Source organism: Podarcis filfolensis (assembly GCF_964270895.1).
Source record: "Podarcis filfolensis genome assembly, chromosome: 1".
Lineage (NCBI taxonomy): Eukaryota > Metazoa > Chordata > Lepidosauria > Squamata > Lacertidae > Podarcis > Podarcis filfolensis.
In genome coordinates, this window is record NC_139604.1 from 79,643,201 (window position 1) to 79,658,402 (window position 15,202).

A 15,202-nucleotide genomic window follows, 5' to 3' on the forward strand; every position below is an offset into this window, starting at 1 on the left:
ATTCATCTGCAATATTCAACCCTGCAATTAATTTTGAAGAGAATGTTGGAGAACCCTTTGGACAGAGAGATGCTGTAGCAAATTGCTGAAAGCTGCGAAGGTTGTGGCCCGGCACATGCTTACTAGGGAATAAGTCTCATCAAATTCAGAACTGCAAACAAGCGAAGGATTCAGGTTGTATGTTGCAAAATCAATCAATAATAATAAAAAAAGATCCGTCACATAAACATTTGATCAGTTCTGAAGGATGGGGGAAATGGGCCATTTTATTAATTTTGTACTAAAAGTTTCCAATGTGGCAGACTTAATTCGATTCTTAGGCCTATCAAGAACATAATTTTTCCATGAACAATTTTCAAAAACTGAATGAGTTTCTAATAAGCACCAGACAGTCTAAGATGAAGAAAAGTAACATGTAGGGGAAATGGCTGATCAGCACCACTGCAGAGGAGACAGAATTATTTTTGAAGTATTTGATTGATGTTGCATTTGTACACAATCTGTTGTTGCTGCGTGTGCAATCTTTGTGTAACTCAATTCCCATTTGAAGTAGATGCCAGTGTTTTCCTAGTGGAATGTTAAATTAGGGTGGGTTCTTTTTTCCTCTGCGGCGGATAATTAACTGGAGTCTCTTAAGAGCTCCAGAGATCATTTTTCCTGTAAAGTTGCAAGTCAAATGCTAATATTAACAATACATGAGAAGCGCTCTATTGCTGAAGACATATAGTGCAGCACGACAACCATCCCCTGAACCTGAAATCAGAAACAACTACATATTATATTTGTGTGTGTATATATATATCCTGCCCATCTGGCTGGGTTTCCCATGCTCCCAACAGAATTAAAAGCACAATAAAACATCAGACATTAAAAACTTCCCTAAACAGGGCTGCCTTCAGATGTCTTCTAAAAGTCAGATAGTTGTTTATTTCCTTGACATCTGATGGGAGGGCATTCCACAAGGTGGGCACCACTACCAAGAAGGCCCTCTGCCTGGTTTTACTTCATGTTGTTATGGTTTCATGGCCTCTCGCAAGAGAATATCCTATTCTTAAAAGCCACTGTAGCTACACTTGCTTCTTCTAAGTTGGGTGGTATGCACCTAAGCGGACTGCTTTTTCAAGTTTCAATCCTTCCACAGGGAGTACCTCATGGGTTGGGTCAAGACTTCCCTTCTGCAAACAGAAGGGCTCCATCCATCCTTGGAACAAACAGAGACCTAGTAGTGGCTCCCCCTGCAGGAATGGAGGAGGTGGAGATTTTCTTTTAAAATAGCTCAACAACTTTGCCCCCCTCCCCCCAAAAAGCAACTTTTCTCTCTGGATTTTCACTGTTTGAAATATAGCAACCCTGCATAAAACCAGCTAATTACCAAAATAAAACCCCAACTGTGGTAGTTACAGACAGACAGTTGCAGAGCAAATGAATACAACAGGAGGCGGGTAGAGAGGAGCCTTGTGCAATGTATTATGGAGCTTGGTGTAACCATCTTCAATGTACAGAATAGGGGTGTTACAAATACACAAAGAAGAGTTCATCTTTTTATTTATAAAATGGTGGCAGGTATGCAAAGGGAGTTTTATAACACTCATTCAGAAGGTAAAAGAATTTTTGGAACAAGGCTATGTGGTTGTCCCAGATAATTGACAAAGCATGTGCAGCACAGAGAGGAACTTGTGTTTCCTGTTACATGAGATTCCTCTTCTCTAACCACAAACTTGTATTTTGCCCTAGGGGCAGAATCTAGGAAAAGCTTGTAATCACATTTATGTGACTGTTACAGCCATGACCTAAAATACTGTTCTATGCCACCCCAATTTCCAAGTGGTGAGAGATTACCCAGGGTTCATGTTTCCATTGGAAATGTGGCACAGCAGACTGTGGTGTCTTTATGATATATGGTTTATTTACACATATAGACAACTCAGCCTACAATGGAGGAGTCCATAGCAGTGAACTCCAAGTGCGTCTCTTGCTTCTCCAATAGGTGCAAGAGCCTTGAATCCAAAACAGAAAACAGCCATGCTCTCTGACTCCTTCCTGCAGCATAGAAGCAGGCAACCTGCTTTGCACTCTGACCCCAGAACTAGTGCCTATTGGCACTAACAGACTGAAAAGGTTTTCATTCCACCAGCATCAGGCAAACTGCAATCTTAAAAACTACCACTGGCCTTTTGTCTTACTAACTAAACCAGGGCCCAGGAAGAGCCTTCACCCATTTTGCTATCTGCCACTGAATCTCCTGATGGCCCCTCTGCCTACCTTTTGTTATGTTAATGATTTGGTTATTATCAGGCTTTGTTTCCCTAACAACCCACATTTAGCAAACTCTTACTAAGCTGGCCTGGCTTGCATTTTCAACATAAGCTGAAACCAGGGGTTCAGTGTTCGGTACAGTTCAACTCGCCAAACCTTGATTAATTCTAACTTTTATTGAATTCAGGAATTTAGGGTGTCTTGTACCTCACAAACTCAAGCAATACTATCCAGTGGCGTAGCGTGGGGGGTGCAGGGGGTGCGGGCCGCACCGGGCGCAACATCTGGGGTTAGGGCAAATCCATGGGTTAGGGGGCGCAAATCCACGGGTTAGGGGGCGCAAATCCACGGGTTAGGGGGTGCAAATTACTTGCCTTGCCCCGGGTGCTGACAACCGATGCTACGCCACTGATACTATCAGCTTCAAGACTGTGATATTTTCTGTTTTCAAGTTGTGTTTTAAATGTAGAGTCTCTTCTTCCCATTTGCCACCCCCCCACTAAAAAATGTTAAACTCACAAATTAATGTTACCTCCCCTTTTTCTCTCCCACAATAAAGAGACAAAGAATTGTAATAAATGTAGACAGGTTTGATTTGATTTGAGAGGGATTTGTCTGACACAGAGCAGTTATCCTTATAAAAGAATTCACCTGATCTATGGTTACGAACGGGTATGCAAGTAAATAGGCGTATTATTGTTGAGGGGTGGGGAGGAACTGCCTTTCAGTCTGATTATTCCCCCTATCCCATTCTAGGACAGCTAACAACAGTCTTAAGAACACAGCAAAATAAAAAATGGCAATGAAAATTATCAACAAATCATTAAGATAATCCTAAAACAATACAGCAGACAATGAGACATTTCTGTTATAGAAATATATAGCAAGTTCCATTCCTTCCTCAGCTCAGTGATTAGTGCCTTCTTTGTGATGAAGATATAAACAAGGAAAGAGGAAGCCCAAGTCAAACCCAACTATAGACTATTGTCAAAGGCAGGCTCAACACCATGTGCTTATGTTTAGGACGACTTGATTGTTTCAGAACAGACCACATTTTCCCTCAGGAAACAAGAGATCCCTGCACCCTGGGATGTGTAATTTAGTCCAATAGGAAATTATATTAACCTCAAGTGATGAAAGGGCAATTATTATAATGTTTGCAAACTGCTAAAATGACACACGATGAGATTATTGTATATTCAAAACTGTTTAAGTAACTAGGCTTGTGCTCAGTCATGCTGCCCAATTTGGCTGTTACGTGCTCTCTTGTACGTGCGATAGTCAGTAACCGTAGACCGAATTTGTAAAGTGCAAGGGCAGATCAATCCTAACGCTAATCAGTGCTATTTTTATGGAAAAAGAGGTGCCAGAACTCACCATGAACACCTCCCTCTTTGAATGGCAGTGGCGCCCACCTGAGAGGTGCCGGAACTGAGTTCTAGTGAGTTCTGGATGAAAAACAAAGCCCTGACTCCAAGGTCCAACCATAATGAGTTATAGGCCAGAGACTGCAAATTCCATCCTACTTAACTGTGTCCTGTAGTACAATCCTGGCATCACTGATACATTGGACACTTCCATGGTTTAGTACTGCAGCTTAATATTTGAGATCCAAATGTGTTTGAAAGCCTTCTTGGAAACTCCTACCCCTAATCCCACCTGGATGTGGTTGGTCAGTCGTGAAATGAGGAGACATGTCCAGAGACACTCTTCTGTATATTAGCCACAATGGCTATGTTCTGCTGCCACTCTCAGAGGCAGCAAGCTTCTGAATACCAATTGCAGGGAATCACAAGTGGTGAGAGTGTTGTTGCCGACATGCCCAGCTTGCAAGGTTCCCACTGGTCACTGTGAGAACAAGATGTTGGACTAGATGGGCCACTGACCTGATCCAGCAGGCTCATCTCACCACATGAGAGCCAGTGTGGTGTAGTGGTTAAGAGCGGTAGACTCGTAATCTGGTGAACCGGGTTCGCGTCTCCGCTCCTCCACATGCAGCTGCTGGGTGACCTTGGGCCAGTCACACTTCTCTGAAGTCTCTCAGCCCCACTCACCTCACAGAGTGTTTGTTGTCGGAGAGGAAGGGAAAGGAGAATGTTAGCCGCTTTGAGACTAAAGCGGGATATCAAATCCAAACTCTTCTTCTTATTGCTTCCTCTGTTTCATGGCTGAACCGTCATGGTAGACGCAAACTCTGAGACTAAGCCTTGATGAGACCTGCCTCAAATTAAGCCAGAGATTCAGTCCTCTGTTCATTTGGGTTGGTAATAATTATTTTGTGTTAAACAAGCAAGCAACTGGTTTGTACCATTGTCGTTTTCCTCCGCTTCCTGCTTGCGTATTCATCAGCAGTTTTTTGCTCTCCCATTAGTCTGTATGGGCTCTTTAAAACTGATTTAAGCAAGTGGCATAGCCCCACTGGCGACACCTGCCATGTTTCCAGCAAGTGAAAGAGCAGTGAAGAACTAGGGCACCTAATGCCACATGGGATGCATGCTGCCTCTTATGCAAAAGGGCTGCTTGTCACATGTCCTGGCACTCTCACTTGATTACCTTAGTATGGGCATTGTGTGAAGACCTGCATTGTGTGAACTGGGACTCCACAGATGCAATTCCAGTCATTTCTGTTAGTGTGGCAGCTTCACATCCTGCTGTGATCAAGGGTACTGCAGAAGGAAGACAGAAGCTTGCAGTTTTGAAAAGTACAGCACAGCATAACAAACTGTGCTCTTGGTCAGACTAAGCAAGCAAAATAGCTTGATTTTCCGCCTGCCTTTTTGAGGCTTATTCTGGAGAGAAATCCAAAAAGACACTGCACGCATCTGCAAATGCAGTAAATAAAGCTTCAAGAGGCTATGTTTTATTAGCAGTGGCTAGTGAGGGCAGGTAAAGCTATTTGCAAACCTGTAAACATCTATTTAGTCATGAACCTGATGCCTGAAGAAAGGCCTAAATGTCTTCATGGCTAGAAGCATTCACTACTCCTTTCAAAAATATAACCCTACCTCATTCCCATAAAACTAGCCAAGAATATTCCTGAAACCTAGGAAAGCTAGCAAGGACAAAGTTTTGGACAAGCATAGCAGGGATGGTCAAGGACAGAGACTGTTTTCTAATAGGTCCCAATTTTTTAACCACATAAGTGCTTAGATTATGTTGGGCAGATGATCGGATGTCTCTGAGGCCATAGAGGCAAGAGTTGCAACATAGGATTTAGAGTTAAGTGGGGAGCCTCTATGACCTTGTTTGCAACAGTAAGCCAAACTATGGCTTGGCATGAATGAGCAAGCATAATGGCTGCACAGTGAGAAACTCATGGCTAGTTGCTCCTCCCTGACTCCTGCTGTTGTTGCGCTTGCCAACGGTGAATCCATGGTTTGGTTTAGAGCAAGACAAACCACAAGCCTGGTTTCAGACATAACACTAAGCCAAACTAAGGCTTAGCTCTGGATGGAACTGGAAGCAGCAGGAGAGGAATAAGATTTTCTCTCTGTGCACCAGCATGCAAACCAGGCCAAATAAGTAGAAACGGCTCCCTGCTGCAGAAAGTACTAGTGAATTTGTGAACAGCCAGGAAGATGACAGCAGTGTACTTAAAAGCATGGCCCCACAGCCCCTTTGGACTCACTTTCCCTCATCTGTGTAGAGAAGGAGTATTACTGGTTAATTCTCTGGGGTTTTCAAGAATGAAATGTGATCTCTTCTGATGTCGTTTTAGAAACTCAGATGAAAGATTTCATATTTTGTGCATTATCCGATGTGAACTGTTTTACAGAAAAATGCAAAATAGTCACAAACCACTAATAGTCTGATCTGAGACTTGGAGTCTGGGAAGTAAATGCCTTGGACAGGGCATGTGGATCGCTGTATTTGCAAAATATAAGAAATTATGGCATCTTCTGCAGGCTGATACCCAGCACAGACATCTAAGGCAGACATGTAGAAGCTGAGTAGTTTCTACTATGGTAATTTCTTTCTTGAATATAGCTGATGAACATAACGCTTAGGATAAAGTCTAGTAGTAGGGTTGCCTGCCTTAAATATTCAACCATCTCTAAATTGTTTACTATTGTAAACATTTGTTTTTGGCTACAATCTATCTGGCCAGAGAATCACACTTTTGTTTACTAGAGGCACAAGTTTAAGGAACATACTGTTAAAAAAAATTAGATTCACTGAGTCACATAAGAATCTCATGATGTTATGGTTCAGGAAAGTCTCTTGTGCTCTGCAAGTAAAAACGGTCAGCTAAGTCCATGATGTTATGTAAAGTCAATGGAGTTCTTGTTTCATCAGTTTTGCTCATATTATATAAAGTCTTAGGAGACAGAGGAGGACCCCCCTGCAATCCTAGGGGGTTGATTATGAACAATACAACTTGACTTCTCACATAAGACAGATGACCTAAATGGGAGTGCTGCTTACACAGGACTATCATGTCATGGGGGAGAAAGCAAACAGAATGAGTTTTTATCATCACAAAATATGGATTACAGGAATCTACCATATTTACCGTATTTTTTTAAAAAAACATTCATCCTAAAATAAGGCCACTATATTAACATGGCAGAATTCTGTCCTGTCACCCACCCCAGGCCTCAAAAGTGTTGTTTCTCAGTCTCATATAAAGGTAAAGGGACTCCTGACCATTAGGTCCAGTCGTGACTGACTCTGGGGTTGGGGTGCTCATCTCGCTTTATTGGCCGAGGGAGCCGGCGTACAGCTTCTGGGTCATGTGGCCAGCATGACTAAGCCGCTTCTGGCGAACCAGAGCAGCGCACGGAAACGCCATTTACCTTCCTGCCGGAGGGGTACCTATTTATCTACTTGCACTTTGATGTGCTTTCAAACTGCTAGGTTGGCAAGAGCAGGGACCGAGCAACAGGAGCTCACCCCGTCGCGGGGATTCAAACTGCCAACCTTCTGATCGGCAAGTCCTAGGCTCTGTGGTTTAACCCACAGCGCCACCCGTGTCCCCAGTCTCATATAAGGAACAACAATCTTGCAGAAATTATTGTATGAAATATTCCAAAGGCAGAAGGCACAGTAAGAAGGAGGTTCTACTTTGTCTTAAGAATGTAAGAAGATCCTGCTGAATCAGACCCATCTCACCGAGCATCCTGTGCTCACAGTGGCCAACCAGATGCCCATGGGAAGCTCATAAGCAGGCCCTCATCACAACAGCTCTCTCCTTTCCTGTGCTTTCCAACAACTGGTATTCAGAAGCATATTGCCCCCAACAGCAGAGTCAGAACATAATCATCAGGGTTAGCAGCTACTGATAACCTTATCCTCCACAAATCCATCTAATCCTCTTTTAACATCATCCAAGTTGGTGGTCATCACTGCCTCTTATGGGAGTCTTCTAAAGGTGGCCAGGTGGTCTTCTTAAAATTAGACAATCCACTATATGAGCTGCTGTCTGGGAAGGTGTCCATTTTATTGTACATCTGCTAAAATCAGGTGCTGTGAAATCTTACCGAAGCCAGACCAGGGAATGGCCTGAAGGCATTAGAGGCCACCCACCACCTTGCTGAAGAAAAACAGGCCCTGGTCTGGTCAGTGCCTGGATGAGAGACTGGATTGGAGTCTTGTATTTTAATTTCACATGATGAAATTTAGGGCAGTACCTGGCATACAATTCTTTCCCATTTAAAATTTAGTGCGATGTGGAGTTATATTCATAAAAAAGCCACAGTTCTGTAACACAACAGATACCACAGGTACTATGCTTCTGTGAGAATCCATGCACAACCCTTCTACAGGCTTTGTCAAGTCCAGGGAAGTGGGGTCCATAGTGACAGTGGCAGCTGTGGGGATTTCCCTCACTTTCATTTCCGGGGAGGCGGGGTGCTGATCCTAGCAAATTTCCAGCAATATCCTATTCTGAAGTTGACAACCAACTTGCAGGCATCAGATGACAACAACCACACTTTACATTTTTCTTATTAGATCTTACAACGCTTTCAGATCTCAGCCCTGTAGAAGTAATAAGTGTAAGTGGAGGCATCTCTTTGAAACAAGAAATTTGCACATCATTAAAAAAATAATAATCTGGTACATAGCATCAGCACCACTAATCTCCATTGAAGTGCACAGTGGACAACTGATACTGTATTGCTTTGCATCCATCTCACAAACAGCCTCGTTGCAACAAAACCTGACACATTTTGAGGGCCCCTAGTGTACCAAAACCAGAACAAGGTCTCTCTTGTTCAAGCTAGCTGGCCTCCCTGCATTCATTAAAGCCTCCTCTCTCTTTTTGCAGCGCTCACAGTTTTTCCAGCCTACATTCCGCTTCCACCAAGTTGGCAACTTCTGAATTTTTATTTCTAGCTGGACGGCATACTCCCCCTCACCTCTGAAATAAAATGCTTACTGGCTTTCATCAAAAGAACCTAATGGGGGTACCAAGTTGGACCACCTCCAAGCTTGCAGATTGATTGTTTTGTTCCCTTGCCGCCAGTCAGAACAAAATGCTACACTCTTAGCAAATTTTGAGCATTTTGTACATTGCGGTGAGTTGGGAAACAGGGCAGTGTGAATGGACTGAAGGGTCAATGCATCCTTCTCTCTGATATTTTCACAATGTACTCAGGTCCATTTAACGTATAACCAAATGATGCTAACCTGTGATGGAAAGGAAACAGAGCAGATGTTCAGGTGCATCGTCGCCACACCTCTGCTTACTTTCCACATATCTCATCAATTTTCAGGATCTCTCTGAGAAACCCAAAAAGTGCTGGAGCAGAAGCATATGTGTCCTGTCAAGATGTGTTTGCCGATAGTGACATCTCCAAGGCACTGCCCCCCCGCCAGGCAACAGGGGATTTGTTGCAATGTGAAAAGAGGCTTGTACTCACATTCTAGGACACAGGTGTAGCATTTTGAATATTGCAAAACACCTTTCCAGGTAAGCGCAGTTTCTAGCGCCAGAAAGTCAGAGCTCTGTTGGTGTTGTAGTCGTTACCCCTTTAAATGGCCCCAAATTCATAATGATCTTCCAGCGAATGGCGTAGCATTAGTTGACTTAGAAAGAAGAGGCAGAATGGTGCCACAGCTAGTACCAGGCTTGGGAAATTGTGTTTCACATTTGTTTTCAGTGAGTGGCCTGGGGCTAGGAGCTAAATTAGCTCGCAGGGTGGTTGCAAGGGAGGGATGGATTGGAAAATAAATAAATAAAACCACATGTGCTGCTAGCATAGATTCCACTAGATTTTCAGAGAAATAACACATTTGTCAAACAAGCTCATAGCAGTGAAGACTCCACCTGGTCATTAAAGGTGGAACTACATGTTGTATTGGCTGATGTATGTTTCCAACCCATGTTTGCAGGGGTAATGCAGGACCAAGTCCTGAGTAGGAAAGAACTAGCAGGTAGGAGGTGCTTAGCCTTTCCGACATCCACAGGTTCTGACTTACATATACTGTGCTTGGTGCAATTTCCCACCTCAGCCCCTGCCACTGGGAGAAGAGATTTAGCCACTCCCCACCCCAGAGTGTCTTCCCAGTCTAAGGGTTATTTTCAAAGCATTGCTAAGGAGAATGTTCCATGAGTTATGTCAAGGTAATGAGACTTGGCGCACTGTAGTGGCTAAAAGACTGACCTACCAAACAGAAGGCCCTAGTTGGAATCCTGCCTCTGTCACAAGCCACTTTCTCTCAGCTGCCATTACCCATCTACAATATGGGAAAATAGTAATACAGATTACTTTACAAGGTTGTTGTAAGGATTATAACTAGATAGTGCACATGAAACCACTTTGAATTCCCAAAAGCTATAAACAAACATTAAATACTATTTTTATTCATGCAGAGATTTGAAGGCCCAATTCTAATTAGTGCTAAGCAGACTCATTTTTTATGCCCATGATTCAGTAGACAACGGTGTTGTCAAAAGTACAGATGAAAAACCAATAAGGGGTGAACAAAGGGGAGCAAGAGAAAGGTAAGCAATCAACAGACTAATAAGTAAGGAATTCTTCCACCCAATAGTTTCTTCCAGATGAAAAGGAAGTTTACTTTTTCGCAAAAAATGGGCCTTTGCCAATAATTCCCTTTATATTTCTTGCTATTTAGAATGACTGTTTAACACCAGTAGGTTTTGCATGGCAACTAAAAAGCCACAGCATAGCTGGTAACCACCCCTTATATGTGACTAAGATTGTTCCTGGGTCTACAATGCACATCGAAAGCATGTTCCAGAAAACAACAACAACAGCAGCAATGCTACACAATGCAGCAGTGCAGCGTTTGCAGCTGATTTACAACAGACAGCTAAAAGTGGAGGGAGGTGAGGGTTGACTCTACAGCCTTGCCAAGACAACGTACGGCAAGTGATTCAGTGCCTTTATACATCGTGCTGTGTGCCTGGCACACTCAAAGGCAACCTCTGTTTACTTTTCCCTCTTGCTGGAAAGGAAAGAATGGACTTCGGTGCAGGAAAGTATCCTCTGCAGCATTCATCCCACTGGCCACATTAAATGACAGGCATTGGGGTCATGGTGGTAAAACACACAAAATATACTTTGGAATATTTTCAAAGGCTCATTGGATTTTTGTTGACTGCGGTATAGCTGGCTGCCAGATATTTTGGGATCTTTGTTCACTTCCAGGTTACATTAAAGCCTGTCATTTGTTCAACCTGTTTTGATTAAAAACTAAACTAAACTGCATGGAACCTGGCTTCCTTAGGCATATCCCTTGCTAGATGAAAAATGGATCTGGCACACACAGTTCCCAAGTCTGAACCAGGCAGCCAAGGCTTGTGTATGCATATCCCTATTTTTTTAAAAAAACGGAATCCCACTGATCAGCTGTTTGGAGCTAAATGGGAGGCTGCATTCAGTCACCCCCTCCCACACAGATGCAAACTCTCCTCTTCCCTGCCAAACAGCTGATTAATGGGATTGAAGCTACAGTTGAAGTGCACTTGCTCTGTTGAATCAAAGCCCACAAGTGCATATTGTTTAAACATTACTGTGCAATTCTTGTACATGGATTCAGTCAGTAATAATAGAGGTTTCTGCAGTATATATAAAACTGATTTAAGAAATAAACTAGAGCCACAGCCTGGAAAGGAATCCTGGTGTTTTTCCTCTCTGGCACGAAGCCCATGAGAAGAGGAGTTTGCGGGGAGGACAAAAAAATAAATGCTTATATATGAATGTGCATCCCACTCTAATCAGAGCCCTTCTCTGTATGCAACAGGGAAAATGAGATGTGGTCAGCATGGTGGCATCACGCTGAGCTGTCATAGGAATAATGACATGTCAAGAAGAGAATATGAGAAAACATCCTCATATTTTCTGTCCCACAAAGCCATCTTGCAAAACGCTGACTGACCTCTACACTAGGGATAGCAATTTCAAGCCCCAGAAGTGCTCTTCAGATCTCTCTTTATCCTTCACGACCATTACATTTACAAAAAGAAGAAGAAGGTTGGAGATGCTCTTAAGAGAGTTACTCTTCCTTTGCGGTATTGTCAAGGGCAGTGAACCTACCACATTTGCCTTTTGTGTTACATTTCCTGTGACCTCCTGGGAATTCTTTTTTTTTTTAAACCACTTCCATCTTTTCTTCTAGCCACAGCAACATAAAACAACAACAACTGTGGTATTCTGTTTGAAAGCCCATGGGGAGAGGGTTCCTTCATCACTGACAATTTCTTTCCCTTAGAATGTATCTTATTTAAACACATAGTTTCTTCTGAAGAACCAGGACATGTAGCTGTGGTGTTTTAATTGCACAACACCTTCCAAAATGCCTCCATATAGAAAGTCAGGCTCTACAGTTCACAAGATTTGCTCAAATATACTGATTCCTTCCCCAGGCCCCAGGCCCCAGGCCCCAACCCCATCACCAGGGGCCTCTTACAAGGCCAAAGTGTGTTGCAATGAGGGCCAGGGGAAGTGAGATGAGTGATGATGTCATGGGGGAAGTGAGGAGATTTCACCCCTCCCATATCCAAGAATCTCCTGATGATCTCTGCTGATTCTCCAGAGAGGAGGAGGCGTGTTCTGCTCTCTACTTATTCTGCTCCAGCACCACATCAATCAGTCAGTCAGTCAGTGTGTCGGAGAGAGAGAGACTGAGTGTTATACATCGTGTGTAGAGATAAGGTTGCTGCTAAGAGCAGCTGCAGACAGTGCAGCATTCTTTATGCTTAGACCTCATTTAGCTCTGTATATAGTTTGTATGATAGTTGTAGATAGAATAAAGAAGTTATTCTACAGAGCTGCTCTCCAAGTCGTTTATACTCTGCTAGACTCTGCTATATTCTGCTGTGCGACGACTGTCTTCTTGTTGGAGTGAATCCGGTGCTCACAACTCTAAGCTGTGAGTCTGCAGCACTTTGACCTGTTCCTGTGCAGAAGGTGGTCTCTGGAAGGGCTACCCAGCTCGCCTAGCCCAGTCGGGGCTGAAGTGTATGAGTCCAGTTAGTGGCACTGGCTCAAGGGCGATGCTGACAGGAAGTGCTGTCTCCCTTGGCTCCTCAGAGCAGTGGGTATCTGAGGTCAGTGGTTGGGAAAGGAAGCCAAGACTCATCCCCTCTGCTGTGCAGAATTCTGAGCCAGCCCATTTTAAGCAAAACTAGAGTGCTTAAAAAATTATGGTGTGATGTCAGATGGAGGGATGAGCAGAGAGGGGAACACAGGAAGCTGCCTTATACTGAGTTAGACCATTTAGCTCAGTACTGACTACACTGTCTAGCTGTGAGGACAGATCCACACCATAAATTTAATGGACATGCTTCCTGAGCTATTTGGGAACCACTGCATTATGGCCTTTCTCACAGAGCTGAGGAAAAGGAAGCTGGGTGCCAAGCAGGATTAAAATATTAGGGATAAAACAAGAACTGAAGGTAGAGTCATACTCTTGTTTGGTTTCCAATCTCCTACCGTTTAGGTGTCAAATTAAAAACATCTAATTCCCTTGAGCTCTTGGCAAGTGATCACATGATCTTTGTTATTTGTTACCTTTCTAGTTTGCTGCTGAATCTACTATTGTCTGGTGTGGGTTTTGCTGTTTTGATGCGTGTGGACTGGATTGGATATTGTTTTTTCTTGGACTGTAAGATGTCTTGAAGACTTTTCAGTGCAAAAGGCAGAGCACAAATATTTCAAACAGATAAGCAAATAACAATTTTGACTAGATATTATGGTTGCAAAGCAGAAACTGAGAAACCACCATGAGATCCATGCACAGAGAGAAATACGTTCTGGACACTGGAAAAGGCAATTTCTGTATTGTCCAGGCCAATTCTGGACATCTGGGAATGGCTGCTTTGATAAACGTGTTGAGGATAATTATACAAGATATGCCTTAGCTGCACAAATCAGTGACCAAGGCAACTCGCTTTCCAGTTCCAGTTCCAGTTAGCTGCGAAAGTGAAAAAAAGGCACAGGCCGTCTTACAGGACTCACTGATACATGGAATTCAGCAGAACTATCAATATGGCTTAAAAGGTTGTGTGCCCCCAAATGAGGCTCTGTTAACCATGACCTACCGTTCATTATTCAAGGCCATCCTTGGTGGATCCAGGTTGGGGTTTTCCATAGACTCCATCTGAGGGCAGCGTAAAAAATAATAAAGGGTGTGGAGGGCATCAGGGGACCAGGAGATGGGTTGCTGCTGCTGCCTGTTTTGTCGTACAGGACTCATGCCAGGGCGGAGCGTGTTCAAACACTGCATATGGTGCATTGCTCGTGACACTAAATCACCTGGAAAAGGAGCAGAGGAAGAAAGAGAAATAGTATCATTTACTGAAATGATATATTCACCAGTTCCAGTGAGTGCCTTTCAGCCACAGTCACTGCAAATACAACCGAGAGGGAGCCATTTACTGTTTTCTGTTCATCCTCATAAAATTGTTGAGGCTATAATTAAGCTAACTGGAGCTTTCTGCTAGAATTATGAAAGCTGCATTTGACTGTCAAGCACTGGGGCAGTACTAAATCTTCCAAGACCACCCCACCTCGCCAGTGTGCATCTTCGATATGAGACCTTAGAAGTTGTCAACTGAAGTATGACACTTTGGTGGCACAATGGGTCAGTGTGTCTTGCTGTTAACCAGAAGGGGGGTGGTTCGAGCCCACCCAGGGATGGCTGTGGGTGGGATTCCTGCATTGCAGGAGACTGGACTGGATGACCCCTCTGGGTACCTTCCAACTCTATGATTCTATGACTTCTAAGACCTTATAGAAGTAGCCTATCAAAGGCTACTAGCCATGATGCCTATGTCCCACCCTGAATACCAGTTGCTGGAATCACAAGCTGGGAAAAGTGCTGCTGCACTCAAGTCCTGCTTGTGGGCTTTCCACAGGCATTTAGTGAGCCACTGTGAAAACAGGATGCTGGACAAGATGAGCCTTTGGCTGGATCCAGCAGAACTTTTCTTAAGTCTATGGTTGTCAACAGCTACTTTATTTCAAGTAGGCCTGCACACTGTGACCCAGCAAGCCAAACGCAGCTCGCTTGCCAGGTACGGTGGCCCATTAGGGGCCAAAAAACCCTCCTGTTTGTTTGTTGCTGCCTGTGTATGACTGCAAAAAGGAGAGGCTTACTAAGCATCTGGCAGCCTCCCATTCAGCTTGATGGGTCACAAAGACTTATAAGGGCAATACTACATTTTATATGTACACATGTAAGCTACAAATTCCTATTTTTCTTTGGGAATCCTCTTATTTCTCGGGAAGCTACAGCAGGAAAGTGTCTTCCATTGTTCTTTTATGATTACAATGCTGGTAAAAGGTAGAAAATTGCAACAAGTCAAGTTGATTCCCGAAAAGACACCTAAGGGTGTCTTTCCAACCAATGATGAGAGGAAACCAGGTTGCAGTCATAAACACTAGGATGCTTAAGGTGTTTCTGAGGTTTGTTCTTTATTAGAGAATAATCTGCATTGGCATCAATGGTACTTTTAAGTAGATGCAAAAAGACTTGG

At 43.5% G+C, this 15,202-nt stretch overlaps 1 protein-coding gene across 1 annotated transcript in view; it reads right to left on the bottom strand.

Annotated features, from left to right (window-relative positions):
- ABTB2 (ankyrin repeat and BTB domain containing 2) overlaps positions 1-15,202 on the bottom strand; it is a 152,042-nt gene that overhangs the window by 36,924 nt on the left and 99,916 nt on the right. The window contains exon 3 of the mRNA XM_083601827.1: positions 13,766-13,979. Within this exon, the coding sequence (XP_083457953.1) occupies positions 13,766-13,979 (214 nt within the window). The remainder of the gene's footprint in view (positions 1-13,765; positions 13,980-15,202) is intronic.